The sequence below is a fragment of the Ictalurus punctatus genome, chromosome 26, assembly GCF_001660625.3.
Source record: "Ictalurus punctatus breed USDA103 chromosome 26, Coco_2.0, whole genome shotgun sequence".
Lineage (NCBI taxonomy): Eukaryota > Metazoa > Chordata > Actinopteri > Siluriformes > Ictaluridae > Ictalurus > Ictalurus punctatus.
The window spans coordinates 16,982,038-17,002,121 of NC_030441.2; the positions used below are offsets into that span (position 1 = coordinate 16,982,038).

At 43.1% G+C, this 20,084-nt stretch overlaps 2 protein-coding genes across 3 annotated transcripts; both read left to right on the forward strand.

Annotated features, from left to right (window-relative positions):
* The first annotated feature begins 115 nt into the window (after window positions 1–115).
* On the forward strand, window positions 116–5,296 carry rnaseh2a (ribonuclease H2, subunit A). Of its 2 annotated transcripts, XM_017456801.3 has the most exons (9): window positions 116–1,631; window positions 2,028–2,169; window positions 2,288–2,359; window positions 2,946–3,072; window positions 3,163–3,250; window positions 3,454–3,591; window positions 3,859–3,946; window positions 4,590–4,713; window positions 4,894–5,296. In XM_017456801.3, the coding sequence occupies exons 2-9, from the start codon at window positions 2,043–2,045 to the stop codon at window positions 5,051–5,053; spliced, it is 924 nt and encodes a 307-aa protein (XP_017312290.1). In that variant the 5' UTR covers window positions 116–1,631; window positions 2,028–2,042; the 3' UTR covers window positions 5,054–5,296.
* A 1,074-nt stretch (window positions 5,297–6,370) lies between these two features.
* Window positions 6,371–10,845, forward strand: snrpb2 (small nuclear ribonucleoprotein polypeptide B2). Its single transcript, NM_001200570.1, is given in 7 exon segments — window positions 6,371–6,393; window positions 6,562–6,641; window positions 7,196–7,368; window positions 8,176–8,307; window positions 8,455–8,496; window positions 8,602–8,690; window positions 10,420–10,845. Coding segments are annotated over 6 exon segments (660 nt in total). The 5' UTR covers window positions 6,371–6,393; window positions 6,562–6,577; the 3' UTR covers window positions 10,580–10,845.
* The last annotated feature ends 9,239 nt before the right edge of the window (window positions 10,846–20,084 follow it).

Sequence of the window (20,084 nt, forward strand, 5' to 3'; positions counted from 1 at the left end):
TTCTTTAAGTGTCTGTTCAGAGAAATCTCCTTTTGATTTTTTATAATAACGTTACATATTGTGTTGCATCTGTTATAAAAAAAAAATACAAAAAAATAAAAAACTATTTCATTAAATCCATGTAAAAAGCAGCAGCAGGGCTACATATTTCCACTGACTAACCTAATATACAGTAGCTATCATTCCTGCATATTAGAGGTGTAGATGAGATTTTTCAGGTAAATTAGATCAATTGAATGGCAAGCTCATGAAGAATGAAAAGGAGGCTCTTTAGGTGGAACTCCACAAAAAAATCATCCTTGGTCATCAACAAATTTTTTTTATGGTGGAGGGCTTCATGGTCATTTTTAACAAGCATTAACAAAGAATGCAATGAAATGTCACTAAATATTTTATGTTTTGGGAGATCCACTTATTTTTGCATTTCAGCATTTAACAATACATGTATTTATAAGTGAATCTAAGGCTGATATAATACAGAAATACAGAACAATAACAATAACAGAACAATACCGACATAAAATGAAATATACCTATAAGTTTCATTGCTGTACTCAAAATGTCTCAGTAATTACATGCTATAGTAAATTTTCTTGTACTTCATATTTATAATACACTACTACAATATATATAGCCAAAAGTCTGTGGACACCTAACCATCACACCCATATATGGTTCTTCCGCAAACGGTTGCCACAAAGTTATAAGCACACAACTGCATAGGACATCTTTGTATTCTCTAGCGTTACAATTTCCCTTCAGTGGAAATCTAACTGGCCTGTCCCAAACTTGTCCGTTGTTGCAATAAATTGGACAATAAACTGGAGTCAGGGTTTTTGATAAGCCAGTTTACTCATGTGTTGTGTTTAGAAGGTCAGAGCATCTATATCTATGTTATGTTTTCTTTTTATGTATATCTATTTAACAGACTAGTGTGTAACCCAACAAAATAATACACATAAAGCTCTTCCATGTCTTTTATATTATTTTCAGGGTTATAAAGCACTTTGAGCCATTGCACCAGTAAATTGATTTTATTATTTGTTTTTCTAATGATAAATAGGCACAGACATTCCAAACTTCAAATACCTACCCTGCTGGAAAAATAAACAATAGAAACCCTTATAGAATTTTTAGTGGTTATAATGGGAATTGTACTGGTTTTAATAGAAACGGCAATGGTCCCTGTGGGTATCTACTGGTTATTTGTTTCCTTCTCTTGGTGGCATGATATGTCTAATGGATACCATTAAGGACCAATAATGGTAATGGTAACAGTTTTAATGTTTAGCTGATGGTTTGTAATTGTATATGTCGTGGTTACCATTAGAATTTCTATGATGGTTTCTGTTGGAAGTTTTTTGGGGGTTTTTTTCCAGCAGGGTACAACTGGAAATTAAAATAACAGCCAGGTATATGAACTTTTGACTCATTAATGTGCTTCAGACACCGATGGAGCTTTAAAATCATTTTTAAAAATGGGTCAAAACATTGTTTGCTACTCTAACCCCTCACTATAATGGATGAGAGCGGCGCTTGCAGATGACGTCACGTGAATTTTCCCGGGCTTGGCTGCGTCAACCAATCACACTCCGCATCTTTAGCTTCATGCTGCAGCGAGGATCTTACCGGTCAGATTATCTTTATCTGTTTAGTTTATATTTCTTAATTTTTTCAGTGTCTATCCTGGTTGTCTTTTTTGTATTGAGAGTAATAAACTGTCACAATTTCAAGCGATATGTCTATGTTGTGTTTTTTGTTTGTTTTGGGGTTTTTTTTTTGACTTTGCAATCGTATTGTAGGATGTAAATTAGCAAGCGTACCCAAAACATACCGTGTCCCTAATAACTCCTGAGTGGATATGTAGTGCACTAGATAGGGCGCAGTAGCCATCTTATGTAGTGCACATATACAGGGAGTGGGCAGCTAATTTGAATTAGGCCCCGCTTTGTTTGCTTTGACGTTGTTTTTAACGGTGTGGAAGTTTTGTGCGGCGCTGTAACGCTCTCTGTCGTCTCATACATCAGAAATTGACCAAAGCTATGGATTTGAGAGACTTTGAGGCGGATAATTCGGTCAGTTGCCGGCTGTCCTCTCCTGTCCCTGATGTCTGCAGGACTGAAGACTGCTGTCTGGGCATCGACGAGGCCGGCAGAGGTCCTGTCCTGGGTCAGTACACACTTCATTAAGCTCTGGCTGTTACTGCTTATTAAACAGCTGGTCTGTATTCTGTAAAATAAATAAGAGGAGATATCCTGTTAAAGACGTTGTTTTCTCTGTGCTTTAGGTCCTATGGTGTATGGAATATGTTTCTGTCCTGTGTCCAGAAAGGAGAACCTGAAGAACCTGAAAGTTGCAGGTCAGCTCTAGAGATCATCGTACATGTCTCACGGGAGGAATGAAACACACCGCGGCGTGCTGTTATAGAGAAAAAATCAACAGTGACTACATGGACAGCAGTAATCTAATTACTGACCTTATTCTGAATTAGACAGTATTCTGATTAAGGTGTTTACATGAGTCGCTTTTAAAATATTCCTCTCATGTTCCCGTGTTACATGTTATAGAACATAGATCGATTAACGGCACACGTCATTACGTCACTGCGCCACGCCGTCCGACGTCCCCTCCTCTTGGCCCAAATCTGTGGTAATTCCGAAAAATCGATTTTGCGTCCATTTCCGTGATCGCGAAGTCGCCGGATCCTGGAGGGACTGAACGGAAAGCGTGTGACGTATTCGAACGAGCGCGTTAATATAAACCGGTGAAATGAATCGCAGCCGGAGGCAAGAAAATCTGTTCCGTGCATGGTTTTACGTCACTTATAATAAACAGAGAGGTTCAGCCATTTTGTCCGATGTATTATGTATAGAAATCCGACATGTATGTGTTGATAGAGTGTAGCGGTACAGGGAAATGGTATCGTAATCGGTTTTTGTGTCCAGACTCGAAGACGCTGAGCGAGGCGGAGAGAGAGAATCTGTTCCTGAAGCTGGACAAGGCCAAAGGTTTTGTGGGCTGGGCTCTTCAGATCCTCTCACCCAATACCATCTCCACCAGCATGTTACAGAGGTACACACACACGGAGATTTCACAACAGCTGTTTTGTTGTGTTTTGCATTAATAACGGTGCCATTTTCCCGGTTCTGTCTCCCTGTTCAGGGTGAAGTATAACCTAAACGCTCTGTCTCATGATGCCGCTATCGGGTTAGTGCAGTACGCGCTGGACTGCGGAGTCCAGCTCAAAGAGGTGGGTTAAAGGAACGGCTTAGCCACAAATTACATTTACGGAATGTTTTCCACGTATGGCGAACGTAATCGATGCACTGGAGCTACAAGACTAACATGTCTAACATCATACAACAGACAGCTAAAAAGGTAGCTAAAAAGCCACCTTCATTGTCCTGTATCAGATCAGGGTTGATGATGTGAAGTGTGTGTGTGTTTGGTCAGGTGTTTGTGGACACGGTGGGCCCGGCGGAGAAATACGAGGAGAAGCTGTCTCAGCGTTTTCCCGGGGTGAAGGTGACCGTACGGCCCAAAGCAGACTCGCTCTTCCCCATCGTCAGCGCCGCCAGCATCTGCGCCAAGGTCAGGACGTGTACGAGAAACAGCACCGCTGTGAAAACACGGGATAACAGGATGATGACAGGCTGTCTGATATTGGTCTAAAATAAAAAAGTCATATCGCTTTAAATCCGATGGTGTCAAATTGATCCGTGTGTGTTATTGCAGCCCTGAATGAATTTGTTTAGGACTGAAACTCGTATCAGATATAAATGCAGCCTAATTGAGAGTGTAAACCGTGAGAATCATGCTGACAACCAGAACAAAACGTGGTTACTTCTCCTCTCCCAGGTGGCTCGAGACCATGCCGTGAAAGACTGGAAGTTTACAGAAGATCTAGGCAGAGTGGACACCGATTACGGCTCGGGATACCCCAACGGTCAGCACTCGGCTACGCTCGTATTCATCTCCGTGGTTTAAAGTCCCGCCGAAGTGTCTTAGGGCGGGACCTAAGGAGTGGCTCCTCCCCCTTTTCAGATAGCCAACAGCGTTTAGCCTACCTCACGGCCCAGGCTAAGCCGTACTCGACAGTTAAAGCCGTGGATTTTTACAACGTTGTTGGAGGCGGGGCGCTTCGGATTCTCGAGGGTGTTTGATTGGACAGAAAATCTGATCTGAGAAGCTGAAGTGCAGAACGATGTCATCAAAACCCAAATAAAACCTTAAGGCTTATTAAACACATTCACGCTGAATGAAATAGCACTTTGATCAAATTTTGACTTCATGGGGACTTTAAACATTTTAACTAAACAGTCAACACCCACGACGTTTATTTCATATTTATTTTCCCAAAATTAGATTGTCGGATGTAACCAAGTTGTGTTAAACCACAGCGCTGTTGAATCAAAGTCCTGGTCAATTTTCTGTAACGGAGCGCAAGTAGTCATTTATGTATTTATATTAACACGCTTGTAACCATACGCAATCGTTTCTATAGTAACAGCTCGCGCAGGGGCGTGTATTCCAGTTGCTCGAGGAAGGTACTCACAAAGGTAGTAAAACGTGTCTGTGTGTGTGTTTAGACCCAAAGACTAAGAGCTGGCTGTTGAAGTATCTGGACCCGGTGTTCGGTTATCCGCAGTTTGTGCGTTTCAGCTGGAGCACAGCGCAGACTCTACTGGACAGCAAAGCAGTCCCAGTGCACTGGTGAGTCCACCAGCAGGGGGCGGGGTCTCGCAGGTCGTCTGAACATTACAGGGATTGGTGCTGTGGTCAGATATTGTGGTGGAGGTAGTCCATGTTTATTCACCAGAGAGAGTTTCAACTGTGTTTCAAAAAGGCTGTGTGTGTGTGTGTGTGTGTGTGTGTGTGTGTGTGTGTGTGTAGGGACGATGACGAGGAGGACGGAGAGAAAGCGGCAGCTCGACAGAATAATACGTCCGTGCTGTCGTACTTCAGTCGCAGCAAACCTGCCGGCAACACACACACGAGAGAGACACACCGCTTCTTCACCGAGCGCAGATTACAGAGCATCGACACACTCTGAATACGCAGACACACAGTGTAGTCACGCATGTGTGTGTGTGTCTGTATGTGTATGTGTGTGTATATATTATATATATATATATATATATACACACACACACACGCACGCACACACACACACACATTGTCGACTGTAAAGCAACAGCACTCTGTGAAGGTCTTCTGGAAATTTTTGTGTTGTATTTTTTTAAACAACTTTCTTAATATTCCAGAAATAAAATGTGAATTTTATACATCAAGGTTTGCAGTCGTTTGTACTATTGCTCCTTATTGTATCTTTGTATTTATAATTATGTATAAGCGCTGCACGTCTGGATATGGTTATTACTTAGCAAGAGTGATTTAAGCTGAAATCTTTTTCACGAGTCCAACTCTGGTAATGCAATTCAGGTTACGAAAATGGAAAAGTAAATAAATTATTATTATTATTTTTGTATAATAAGACAACATTTTCTCCAAACATGAAATTAATATGCTTATATATTTCAGTGGAGGGGAAAAAGTCGAGTAGGGAGCTGTTCTGATTTTCTTCTAGTTTTCAATGCAGATTAATTAAGAGGAAAATGAAAAAAAAAAAACGTAAAGTAGAACCGCCAGAACTGTGTGACTGTGTAGCGTATCATACGTATGTGAATATAATAATCTGCAGCGGTAACTTTTTAGTCTTGTCTATATGTATAAATGGTCAACAATTTCTATTAACCATCTACAACTATGAAAATACAACTTTCCTTTAGATGGAGCGATGGTTCAGGGCATACGTTTACATCCATCATTTAATTCACTTGTGTATGGATAGTGCTTTTAACAGTCGACATGGTCAATGGACTAATCCCTGCTGGAAAAAAAAACAACAATAAAAACCATCACAGAAATTCTAATGGTTTACTTCAAATACCATTACAAACCATAGCTAGAGATTAAAACCGTTACCATTACTGCTATTGGTCCATAGTGGTATCCACTACACAAAACATGCCACCAATAGAAAGCAACAGATTACCAGTAGAGACCCACAGGGACCATTACAATTCCCATTACAAATTTTATTAGGGTTTCTATGATAGTGTCTGTGAACGACTTTATTTACTTTAAGAACTTTTTATCTATGTCTATGTGTTCTTTCCTTTTGTTCTCCTGGCTTGTTGATATTGTGTTATTGTGTTCTTAACGACAGAATAAGAATAATTAGAATAATAAGAGGAATAATAAGAAAGAAGCATGATGCAAGCAGTTCTTCCTCCATAACAGTGGGCGGCGAAACGAACGCGCTTGCGTCATCAAAAAGCGCAGCGAAAACCGGAAGTACGTTGCCGAATCGTTTCCGGTGTAGTAAGTGTGGTAAGTTTGAGACTTGTTCATTCATAATAATAATAACGAATAATCTGGGTTTAGTTAAATGTTTTTGTTTTGTTTTGTTTATTATCTTAAATATGTTAATTTTAAAAAAATAAAAACTCCATTAAATCTACGACGTGAACGGAATCTTTTATGTTCCATATTCCGCAGGTGAAAGAAAAGCAACATGGACATACGACCGAATCACACGATATACATCAACAACCTGAACGACAGGGTGAAGAAAGAAGGTGCGTGTCCTGGTGGATTGTGATTAAACGGCTTGTTATGGGGTTTAAAATAACCATCTTGCTGGCTGGCTGCATGAAGCTCGTCATGGAAACGTTTGAGATGTTGCATGCTGGGATGATGCTTCATTTTCTCTGCCTTGCCCAAGTTTAAAGTGGTTTCAAGTGTCCCTGAAATCAAAATGGATGATTTCAGAGCTTTTTTTTTTAGCGTTATGGGGGTGGGGGGGGGTGGGGTAGTTTTTGAAATATTCTTGTTTTAATTGTATTGTTTATCACATCTGGGGAAATGATTCTGTACTAGTCTTGTGTTCGTCCAATGAAATGCTCTCTATGATGTAATGTCCCGTCTCTGGCGTTTGTTTAGATTCAGTGCGGGGGTGTGTGTGTGGTGCATCTCGAACTCTATTGGCACCACATCATCACCCTGACTTCCTGTTTCAAAAGGAAGTACGTCGATGCGCTGAATCGGACCGCGCGTCTGAGTCCAGGCTCAAAGCCACTTGAGTACGTTTTAAATGCGACTCTGTGTCTTACGCTTTGTGTGTTCTCCTCAGAGCTGAAGAGGTCTCTCTACGCCCTCTTCTCTCAGTTCGGCCAGATCGTCGAGATCGTCGCAATGAAGACCATGAAAATGAGGGGCCAGGCGTTTGTGGTGTTTAAAGAACTCGCTGCAGCCACGAACGCACTGAGACAGCTGCAAGGTTTCCCGTTCTACAACAAACCCATGGTGAGTGTTTCAGGGTATCACGGGTAGCATCACAGCTTCACCACAGCTCCAGGGTCCCCGGTTCCATCCTGACCCTCGGGTTAACCTCTGTGTGGAGTTTCACGTGTTCGCCTTTCACGTTGTTCCCCTGGGTTCTCCCGTTTCCTCCCAGAACCATGTCAGTCGCTGGATTGGTGACTCTAAATTGGCGTTCGATGTTAGTACCCCACATCCAGGGTGTATTCCCGTCTCACTCCCAGTGTTCCCGGGATAGACGCCACGACCCTGATCAATGTTAGCTGATCATTTAAAATTGTTTCGCAAACTTCCCTGTCTGTGGATTAATAAAGTGTCATCTTCGTTTAAATAAATAATAATAATAATAATAACTTTATTTTATATAGCGCCTTTAAAAGTAACCACTCAAGGTGCTTTACATAAACACAATCGTGTGTGAATGCAAGTCCTAAAAATCAACAAAGTAAACAAACGTGCGTAACAAAAAATAAGCACGCACAACAAGCATAAACATACATATATTTTTTTGTAAATAAAATGTTCGTTTTCTAATGAATACGTCGGCACATTTATATTTTTGCCTACGACACCGGTTTCAAACATTTAATCGCACACCTTCAGATCAAAAGGTTCTTAAGATCCTGAGAAACGGTTCCGTCGAGTGTCCACAAACTTTTGACCGGCAGTGTATAAGCGGCTCACCCCTACGCCGTGCCTCTGGGAGTCTGAAGGCGGGATCGGCGTGAAAAGCCGGGGATGATATTCGGCCCGTTCCAGGTGTTAAATCCCGCATGCGTTGCTCACTTGCAGAGAATCCAGTACGCGAAGACGGACTCGGATATCGTCTCTAAGATGAGAGGCACGTACGGAGACAAAGAGAAGAAGAAGGAGAAGAAGAAGAAAGCTCAGGAGCAAGCGGCCAACGCCGCTAAGAAACCAGTGGTGAGTTCACACCGTCACGTACGAAGCGTGATGCAAATCGTCACGCTTCTACTTAAATCAGGGTTATTCGGTGTTATGAGTAGCTCCGCCCACAGACCCTGTACTTGTTTTTTTTTGTCGTTTACGTCGACGCGTTTTGTCTTCCAGAATGCCGTAAACAATCAGCCGCCTCCACCAGCTACAGTCCAGGTACAAGAACAAATCTGAGATTTGTCGGGAGGGGTTATTTATTTGTATTTAATTTTAATTCATGCACGTGTAATTCATGCACGTTTGTCCGTTTGTTGTTGTCAGGTTCCTGATAATCCTCCCAACTACATCCTCTTCCTGACCAACCTACCCGAGGAGACCAACGAGATGATGCTGTCCATGCTGTTCAACCAGTGAGTATCGTCTCCCCGCCCTCGGAGCGTTGACCGCGAGGGACGACCGAGCTCCCGCGCTGCGCTCTTACGACAAATCGGTTAAAAAAAACGTTTCGGTTTTGACACGTGGGACCATTTATAGTCCTAAATCTGGAAGAAAAAAAAAAAAAAACGTTTAAAGTAGTATCGCGTTATTTATCATACGGTTAATAGTTTAAAGCTGAGTCAGGATGAAGAGCGTGTCCGTGGCGGCGGGCGTCGAAATCGAAAATGTCACGGTATGATGACTTAGCCGAAAAATATCGGGGAGAAAAAAAAAACAGGTTTATGATGAAATCTTTCATTCAAACGTGATTTTGTGCAAAAACCAAAAGGAAATGAAAACTGTCGTTGTTGTTCTTTCTTTCTTTCTTTCTTTCTTTATTTATTTATTTAATTATTTATTTAGAGAATAGAGTTTTTGCATTAAAAAATGCGTTTTTGCATTAAAAAATGCGTTCGTGAGCCTCCGCCGTCGTCGTCGACGACGATACGATGTTCTCGGCTCCGTCGTAAATCTTTCCGGATGGCGAAAATCAAAATACTGCAGTTCCACGTCACATGGTAAATGGTCTGCGCTTCTATAGCGCGGCTTTTTTTTTTTTTTTTTTTTTTTAAACCTTAGCTTAGTTCCGAAGCCGTTTACACTGTTTCTCATTCACACACTCACACTCGCACACCAGCGGTAGCAGAGCTGCCATGCAAAGCGCCAGCTTGCCATCTGGAGCAACTGTGGGTTCAGTGTCTTGCCCAAGGACACCTGGGTATGTGGAGTCATGTAAGATGGCTGAAGGATCAGGAGAATAAGAGGCAGGTTGTAATACGAGATGGTTTATGGCGTGCATGAAGGCGACGGAGACGCTCCTACGATCTGAACGTACACAGGAAGGACCTACCCGGGGCTAAGAAGAGAGAAACGTGATCGAGGACTAAAGCGTCTTGACCCAGAACGGACACCACGTGTGCACCGCGACCGAACAAAGGACAGACACGTATGCATCACGAGGAAGCACAAATCGCAGCGAACGCAAACGATCCAATCGTGTGCGAGTGAACGCAGAGGGAGCAGAGTAACGTGTTGACCTCCGAAGGTAAAGGGTTTAAGGTCCAGGTGCAGAGCGTAGTGGAAAGATGTTTATTTTGTACGCGGTGGACATCTCTGTAGGGAGATCGGCGTCTCCTCGTCTTCGTTACCGTTCCTTCAATAGCTCATTTATTTATTTATTTATTTATTTATTTATTTATTTATTCATTCATTCCATTGGCTGTTAATGAATGCCACATTTCACCATTCTCTCTCCTGACTCATCTCTGTAACGTAAAAGCGAATAGGAAATTACTCCAGAGTGACACACACACACACACACACACACACACAAACGAACTAAATCTCTATATGGTGATCTACGGAATGCATTTTAGTCAATGATTTGAAAAAGATGAGCGAGGCGGTTTTCACGGAGGTATTTTATTTATTTTTTGTTATTTTTTTATTTTATTTGTATATTGTTGCTGCTTTTTTTTTTTTTTTTTTTTTTTTTTTTTTTTTTTTTGCTTTTTTTTTTTTTTCTTCCCCTTCTTCAAAAATTTGCGTAGAGTTGTTGGGGGTGTTTTTTTTTTGTGTGTGTGTGTGTGTGCGCTTTTTTGCGGAAAACTTCATCTTGAATTGGAAAGTTTATAGCGACGTCCCGTTCTCTTCTCTTCGCAGGTTCCCCGGTTTCAAAGAGGTGCGTCTGGTCCCCGGAAAACACGACATCGCCTTTGTGGAGTTTGAGGGCGAGGCCCAGGCGGGAGTCGCTAAAGACGCTCTGCAGGGCTTCAGAATCACCGCCACCTGTGCCATGAAGATCACCTACGCCAAGAAGTGAACCCGGCCCCACCCCAAACACACACACACACACACACACACACACGCACGCACACCTGTAACATGAGCATTGTCGGACTGAAACGCAGCCCTGCTGAATGAATCCTGCGCCCCATCGTGACTTCGCTACGATCGATTTTCTTTTCATGTTTATGATTGTACAGGATTTTTGTTGATGTGAAACGAGATTGTTTTGAGCAGCGGGACGGATCGTGGCGTCGTATTTTTTTTTTATGTTAGAATATTAAAGGACGTTTTTAACATTTGGAACAAGCTTCGTCTTTTCCTGGGGGGTGTGTATACTTCTGTAACTACTCAACACTGATTGCCGTGCTGTTCGTTTCGAAGTCTAATACGTTGTCGAAGCACTGTTTTGATTTTATTACACCACTCGGGTGAGGGTTTATCGGCGTGGCACATCTTCACTTGGCAGAATTTTCCCACTCGTTCTTCCAAGAACATTCCAGATGCATGAGATTGTGAGCGCATCTCCGTTACAGTCTTCAGGTCACTCCACGGATTTCTATCTGGATTCGGGTCTGGGCTGTGGCGAGGTGGTTAATCTTCTCTCGGTGAAGATGTTCCTTTGTTGATTTGGATGTATGCTTCGGGTGAAAGGTGAGAGTCCTTCTCGTCTGCGGCGTAACTAGCAGACATCCGAAAGTTCCGCACTAAAATCGACCGGTGTTTGTAGCGATCCGTGATTCCCGACACCTTCATAAAAGCCCCAGTTCTGCCTGAATAAAATCCGGCTCTAAAGCGTGACGCCGCCGCCACCGTGCTTCACCCTGGGTGTGGTGGTGTTTTACTGATGAGCGCTTTTTTTTTGCGCCAAACATATCTTTTGGAATTGGTCTCATGAGATCATAACACATTTCGCCTCGCGTCTTTTATGAGAAAGGGCTCCCGTCTAGCCGGCCTACCTCATAACCCAGACGTGTGAAGAATACGAGAGGTGGCCACATCCAGAGAGTAATCAGTACTCCTCAGATGTTCATTCATCATTGCCGTAGGTCTCTTGGCAGCCTCCCTGGTGAGATTTTGTCTTGTTCTTTTGTGAATTTTGGAGGGACGTCCTGTTCTCGGTGATGTCACAGTGGTGCTCCATTTTCTTTCTTTGTTGATGATGGCCTTCACGGTGTTCCTTGGTACGTCTAATGTTTTGGACATTTCTTTTACACCCCTCTACTGATAAATCTTGACGAGTGAGATACCATGCGTGCTTTTGTAAGCTCGTCGAGGACCGTTGGATGAAAGCATTAAAGATCCTACAGAAACAGCTGGACCTTATTTGGGGGTTAATCGGAATAATTGAATCGCTGACAGCTGTATGATGATTACTCTCGAGCATGAGATCGAACGTGATTGGTTCGTTGTGAACACAGCTACATCCCCGGTTATAAACGAGTGTGTCGCACTTACACAACCGGGTTATAGTAACTTTTATTTATTTTTGCCCCCCCCCTCCCCGCTCCCCGCTCAAATGTTTCTGATTGTTTTTCCCACTTAATTTTGTGGGAAATGTTCTGACGTTTAATTATTTATTTATTTATTTTTCATCACAAAAACCTGCCGTTTGAACCGGGGTAGACGTCTTCCATCCACTCTCGCTGTCGTGTGCTTGAGGAGACCTCATATGTAGGTGGGAATTGGCAAGACCAAATTGGAGATGATAACTTTTTTCCAACGCAGCAGCTTGCAAAAATCCTTCCTATCAGCGGCGTTGGTCAAAAACACGTACATGATTTGTCCTGTAACCGACATGGCCGCTCCAGATGGAAATAAAACGGTGGAATTTCTCCAGGTTCCTGTGCAAATCCCATATGTGGAGTACAAAGAGCATCAATCAGTGCAATTTCAAGTCAGACCTTGAGACTGATGCCATTTATCTCTTCTATACGGCCTTAGCGGTTAATCATCGGGTGACGTTTTATCGATGGGAATTTTCGGCGGTTGAGGTGTTCAGATCCCAGCTCTGCCAAACTTCCACTGCTGGGCCCTTGAGCAAGGCCCTTAACCCCTAAATGCTCAGCCGTATAAACGAGAATAAATGCAAGTCGCTCTGGATAAACGCGCCTGCCGAGTGCCATAAATCTAAAAGAAAAAGAAACCCGTATTTTCTGATTGAGAACCGATTCGAGTATGATTACTGTATAATCCGTCAAGTTCAATTACACTGTGAATAGATCAACAAGAAATGTTTTGCATCTGTCAGCGACCTAAAGATAACCTTGTGCGTGTCGTAGTCACGGTAATGTTCGTACCGGCTAATAGAAATACACTAAAGCTGACGAAGTGATGGGTCGCGAGTGTTTAAATCAGCACTGAACCACAAGATTGAAAGCAACCGAATGAGAAATCATGTATTATGTATTATAAAGGTGCTAACCAACGTATCAGATTTGAAGATCAGGAAGTTATATCTACAGAAATGCATTTATTAATCCGAAGGACTGTTTATGCTTGTGTCAAAGACCTAGAAATGACTTGGGGGGGGGGGGTGTTCATGCTGACAATACAAAAAGGTTCAAATATCAATGCTGACCATCAGCAATTGAAATAGTTCAACACAACGAATGCTTCAAGTCGTTTCCCCAAATTCTCCAGCGATGATGATGATAATCTCTTCATGGTAAGCATCTTTAATACTTACTAGAGCATGCTTTTGCTGTTATAACCTGCTGCAAACCTTAAATAAAGTTTTTAAACCGTTTTTGACTTGGATTGGAGAGATTTTCCACAGCGATGGGATGCGGGTTTTTAACGCGTTCATCGGGCAAATACAGGAGGTCATTTTAGAGGTAACGCTCCGATAAACAGTCCGGCTCTAAGCTGTAACCTCAGGGTACTGGAACGAGGGATGGAAAACGTCTCCATATGACGTTTTAATGCTGGAGAGATGAGGCGGAATCAGCTCCTCGCTGTCCACACATCATTTTTTCACATTTCTTTGAAGACGAGCCCTGATATTTCCTTCAGGGGTTATTTATGAGGCTTGTAAACACGCTGGCCCATCTGAGTGACCGTTAATGCAGCGATTTTTTATTTTTTTTTTTATTTTTTTTTTCTTCTCCTTCTTCTTTCCATTCACCAGCTGAAGAAGTGTTCATAAAACACGCTGAAACGTGCGATGAAAAAGTCAGCGCTGATATGTAGGTCTATTACAGAGAGCGTTGCCGTTCAGTGGCTTCTCTTTCTTTCCCTGGCATCCGGGCGAACGAACGTTATCCAGTTGAACTGAGCGACCTTATTGTTGTTATTCAAACGCGTGTGGGGGGGGGGGGGTAATTTGAAAAGAGTGAATAACTTTAAGCAGATCACACGCACGCGTGTACGTGATGTAAAAGAAAACGTGATTCTTCAGACCGGGCCACCTTCTTCCTTTGCTCCATGGTGCAGTTCGGATGCTCACGTGCCCATTGTAGGAGCTTTCGGTGGCGGACGGGTCCGCGTGGGCGCTCGGACCGTCCTGCAGCTACGCAGACTCGTACACAGGAAGCTGAGATGACACTTTTCTATCAGCGCCACCATGAACGTTTTCGGCAATTTGCTCTACAGGAGCTCTTCTGTAGGATCGGACCAGACGTGCTAGCCTTCGCTCCCCGCGCGCATCGACGAGATTTGGGCGTCCATCACCCTGTCGCCGGTTCACCGGGTGTCCTTCCTTGGATCACTTTTAGCAGGGACTGACCACTGCAAACCGGGAACACCCCACAAGACCTGCCGTTTTGGAGACGCTCTGATTACAAGTCGTCTCGCCATTACAATTTACCCTTCGTCAAAGTCGCTCAGATCCTTACGCTCGCCCATTTTTCCCGCTTCCGACACGTCGACTTTGAGGACTGACTGTTCGCTTGCTGCCTAATAAATATATCCCACCCCTTCACAGGTTCCATTGTAACATGATAATCAATGTCATTCGCGTCACCTGTTTAATTAATAAGACCAAAAAAACCCTACAGCTTACAGTATGTTACAGAGAAAACAGGAAGCATAAACTCCTCTGTCCTGAAGACTTTCCCATGCTGGAAAACCTACTGACTGTTACAAAGTGCACACACACGTGAGACTCCTTCCTTAAAAGTGAAATCAACGTAGACTTCTTGAAGAAAACTCCACCACATCCACCACATTATAGAAACGCTAGCGTCATCCATCTTCTATAGCGCTTATCCTTTTCAGGGTCACGGGGAACCTGGAGCCCATCCCAGGGAGCGTGGGGTACAAGGCGGGGTACACCCTGGACGGGGTGCCAATTCATCGCAGGGCACAATCACATACACATTCATACGCTACGGACACTTTGGACACGCCAATCAGCCTACCATGCATGTGTTTGGACTGGGGGAGGAAACCCCCGCAGCAACATGCAAACTCCGCCCACACAGGGCCACGGTGCGAATCGAACCCCCGACCCTGTTGGCGTGAGGCGAACGTCCTAACCGCACGTTAATATAAACCCGTGTTTTGAATTACAGCGTGAACTCCTGTAATTGAAAATGAAGCAACACCTTCCGACCAATCAGAATCAAGAATCCATCAGCGCTCTTGTGTAAATAAAGCATTTGATAGGATTAACAATCGGCAAAAAACCGTCCGAGTCATAATATTTGCACTGAATACGCTGAAGGTCTTGGAGAAAATACGAGGTCGTAAAATGTACTTATACCCAACGTCAGCCTCGTGTCGTAAGAAAACACGTGCCGTTTTTACTCTCTTAAGGAAAGGATAGTTCTGTGTACTACCCCGCACCTGGGAGTTTTCTTATCCGAAAGGCTTTCTAAACGGGTTGCCATTTTAGAACACTAGAAACCCTCCAGACTATGTGAAGGACTCCTTAATGGCGAGCATTTTCCCTCTCAAGAGCAGAGAACACGGTGAAATACATTCTTCTGTGTAGTATATAGTGTAAGTAGGATTTGACGGGTTCCGAGTCTCGCTCCTTTAACGTCCACCGATTCCTTCTTCGGTGATCCGCGTGACATTTAAGACTGCCTTGGGTGACTTCAGGCCTGCTTTCCTGGGCAGAGAACAAGCCTCCATTTGGATTAAGCAATATTGTCAATGGCACGTGTCCCTTTTTTTTTTTTTCTTTTCCAGAAATCTGTCTGGAACACAGGCCCCTCAAGTGCTTACGAGGTTGACTCTTTCTCTTTTTTTTTTCTTTTTTCTTTTTATACTTACGACATATTTCCTTGAGACGAAGCCACGGTGCTGACTGGACCTTTAATGATTATTAGTCTGTCACTGTCTTATCTCATGTCTCATCTGCAGATGAGTGGGAAGTCCTACAAGAAAGAACAGCCTGCCCTCGCACTGTCTGAGAAAAATATCTGATACTCATATTTCTCCCTGGTTTTATTGTGACACTTACTCACAGCCCTTAAATCAAGAGTTCACGTGTGGATAATAATTGGGCGACAAGTCTATAAACCCCGTCTAACGGATTACCGCGTTATCGCAGAGGAGGTGGTGTAATTACATTTGCGTGCAGATAGAGATTACGAAAGGGACTGTTAGCGAAATTAAAGTAGAAGGAGAGGATACGACTGATCGCCTGGAGACCGCTAAATGAAGCAGGATCGCGTCGCGAATACGAAAAAAAGGCCCGCGGTGGAAAATATTTAAAAAGGTTCGCATGGGAACCGTCAGCACCGGTTTCGTTTCATTTTCACCGATGAGCAAATCGCCAGTGAACGCGAATCTGAATTTAGCTAACCGGGTGACATGACAACCTGGATATAATACCGTGCGGGTGATTGGGTGTATATTTACGGCGGTCTCGGAGCGCTGAGAAGACGGGATAATATTTAGAGACTGGATTTCTTCTTCGCTGATTTTACGAGCCGTTTTTACGAGCGTCAACAGCCGCCTCTGGCCTTAAAGCTCGTTTGTGAAGATTTACTCGTACACGGAAAGAGGCTGCTCTTCGTCGTGTATTTATAACGAGCGCCAAAATCGGTCGCCAGTACGTTCGCTTTTTACGCGGATTAAAAGACGTTCGTGTGTGTGTGTGTGTGTGGGGGAAAGAGAATTCATTCAAGAGAAGAGTTGAGAGGAGAGGAGAGAAAATGATCTGACGCACATGGTAGCACCGAGGCTAGCTAACAGGTTAGCGGGGTGCTATCCTAAATATGCTAGCACCTGTGGAACTAAACACAGCTAGCGCTCTTAGATGAAGTGCCGAAATATTGGTACTGATCGAATATATTATTTGATATATTTACACGGCAATCCGAGTGTATTTATTAGACGTATTTCTAGACATCCTTTACCCTTTTGAAGTCTTGTTAGCAAGTCACTAGCATTAGCAGTCATTTCTGGAAAGGAGGAAATAATTATCGCCGGTTAGCACAATCGCATTTGCTGCAAGTTAGACAAAATGTCTAGAAACACCAGCTGAAAGATGTCATAACAACGTGTCAGGGTGGTTGTTTTTTATTCGGATTTTCTACATGCATATACACAGAGTTGCTTACAGTGAAGATGTTTTCACTCGCTCGTCTCGGCAGCGCTAAGCGCCAGCGAGACGGGTGAATCGACGTGGCGTATAGCCGAGCTAAACGCTCGGCCACATGGCAATAACGAGGCGAACATTTTGACTAGCGCCTCAGTGATCTCATTTCGTGGCTCGAAATGTCTTTTTGCGTAAATGACAAAAGCTACAGCTAGTAACCGTAAAATTGTAAAATTAGTCAACGTTCGCAAACTACAGAGTGCTAGTGGCGTTGCTAGCTAAGACGCTGTCGCGTTACGTTAACTGTAGCTTATTTATCTCGAAGCACACAAGCGTGGGATTCCTTTCCCCCCCGAGAGCCCTTCCCAGACATCTCACGTTAGCTTAAGATACAAAATAGGTCATTACTGCCCAAGGTGAATATCACAGCTGTGTGGTCTTGTGCAACACTACAAAAAAAAAAAAAAAAAACATGGTCTGATATTGGACAAGGTTTTGGAGAGAGATCTACATTTATCCACAAACTTATCATTACTTGGTCAAATGGATAAATGGCACTTCCAACCAGGAAACTTTTAGTTTTATTACTCTGGCTTCGATCTCTGTCGTTTAAACGGAAAAGCGAAGAACCACCTGTGGACTGCAGGACGTAACTACTGCGGACAATCAGAAAAACACGCGGCTCGGACGGCAGTCCTGAGCTATTTAGCACAGATGAAGTATCTTTGGATGTTACAACGCTTTCGACTGACAACATTCCCCATTCGTACTGTTATCTACTGCTATCTAGAGCTGCTGCGCATCTTCACTAGCCTTCCCATAGCCTTGTTATTTATTTATTTATTTACTGTATACGTACAGATTTACATTTTCAACCTGCACTTTGTTCATTTGCACAACGCTGCTATTTGCACTTCTGCTAGATGCTAAACTGCATTTCGCTGCTGAGTACCTGTACTGTGCAATGACAATAAAAGTCCTATCCGTCTATCTATCTATCTATCTATCTATCTATCATGACTTAGTCTCATCCACCTATCCATCCCTCTGTCCATTCATCCATCCATCCGTCTGTCTATCCATGCATCAGTCTATGTATCTATGTATTTAGCTAGCAATCTATTATGAATTTGTCTTATCCACCCATCTATCTATCTATCTATCTATCTATCTATCTATCTATCTATCTATCTATCATGAATTAGTTTCAGCCACCTATCCATTCATCCATGCATTCATCCATCCATCCATTTAACCATGCATCAGTCTATCTATCTATCCATCTATCTATCTATATTGTATATATCTTGTATCTATTCTCAGTAGGACGCGATTTAGCCAAAACAACACGCTGTACACCATTTATTTCCTACTCTACATCTGCAAAATGTTTCATTTTCCTTTGGTTTTTTACATTTTTTCATTTTTTTTTACATCCCATCTTTGACATTCTTCGAAAGATTAGATCTAGAACCCTGAAGGCTTCTTCGGTTTGTCTATATGGGGAAACGCTTAAAGGTTTAACTAAAATTATTATCATTTTTTTACAAACCTGGTACTGTTAACTGAACAGCGAGCAAAGAACTCGTAAGAAGGCTTTTTTTTTTTTTTCTGTACCAGTGTGATGTGTGTGCTTTCCACATACACACGGAGAGAAAATACTTCCATCTGGTGCTGGCTATTATACAAAACCCTTAACTATCCATAGAACCTTTAGAGAGTCTCTCCTACGTACGCTTGGACTTACAACGTTTGCATACAACAAAAATGGCATCGTCGTCACCCCATCATCCCGTCGTCGGTTCTTTTCCTCGCAGCACTCCCGTCGGGGTTTGTTCCTTACGTATTTCCTGCTCCGCATCCTCTGATTTGATATGAATATCCTCCGATATGAATCAGGCGTACACAATAAACCTTTTCCGCTGTGGTATCCCTGCTGTTTTTATTTCCCTCAAGGTCAGAGAGAGGCTTCGGGATTCATAAATAACACCGTCAGACGGCGTGTCAGACGGCTTGTTATTCTAGGCTTACGGGATTAGTGAATAGCAATAAATGCGAGTGTCATTTCATCAGAATGGATGGACTCGGACGGTCAGGCTCGGTCGGTTTGAAATGAGGGCACGCTGAAAGATAACGCGCTGGCGAGAGAAACGATGAGTGCAAGAGAAGAAACACAGGCGTGACGGGATAAGCGTGATATAGGACGATCCACGGAGACAGACGGGAAGGTGATAGTGAGATAAAAACGAGGCAAGGCAAGAGGAAGATATTACGTAGACGTTATATCTCGTCCTTCCACTCGTTGGTCCTTTACGATTCTGTAATTACATTTCATCCCTTTGCTTTTTTTTATATTTTTAAATACATTTTTGAATGGATGCTCGTTGAGGAAACGGTATTGAGATAATGAGCGCTTGAAGAATCCCTTCAGTGGCTATCTCGTCTGTGTCAGCGCACTCGTGATGTGATGAGTACGAGGACTAGTCTAGTCTTAGATTGGTTTAGATCCTATTTAAGCGGCAGGGATTACTATGTTGCACTGGGTACACACACACACCTCCAGACGTCATGCGATACCTTGTGGTGTTCCCCAAGGCTCGGTGTTGGGTCCTTTGTTATTTAACTTATATACGCTGCCATTAGGTGGTGTATGAATCGATATAACATCTCCTTCCGTCAGTATGCAGCTGACACACAGCGCTATCTCTCACTTGCACCAGATGCCCACAAGTCCAAGCTTGTAAACTGCATAGACAACATAAACGTGCGGCTGTCCCAGAACTTTCTTCAGCTAAATAAAGATAAGACCGAGGTACTTATCATCGGAAATTATGCACAGAGAAAGTTAATTCTGCCATATCTAGATTCCTTGTCTCTTAATGCTAGTGACTGCGTTGCGGATTTAAGGATCATGTTTGAGAATGATCTCAGTTTTAAAAAACATATTAGCAATGTTAGGGTTTTCCTACCCTAGGAAGGGAGATCTCAAGGAACAGGGTTGGTGACCACTGAGTTAGATCATCCAACTGCAACCTGTCAGTCAGTCTGT

Bases quoted from the DNA above. Each gene is read 5' to 3' on its own strand.
- rnaseh2a (XM_017456801.3), top strand. From the start codon at position 2,043: ATGGATTTGAGAGACTTTGAGGCGGATAATTCGGTCAGTTGCCGGCTG. The intron at 3,251-3,453 runs GTGGGTTAAAGG...GTGTTTGGTCAG, and splicing joins GCGGAGTCCAGCTCAAAGAG to GTGTTTGTGGACACGGTGGG. The intron at 4,714-4,893 runs GTGAGTCCACCA...GTGTGTGTGTAG, and splicing joins AAAGCAGTCCCAGTGCACTG to GGACGATGACGAGGAGGACG.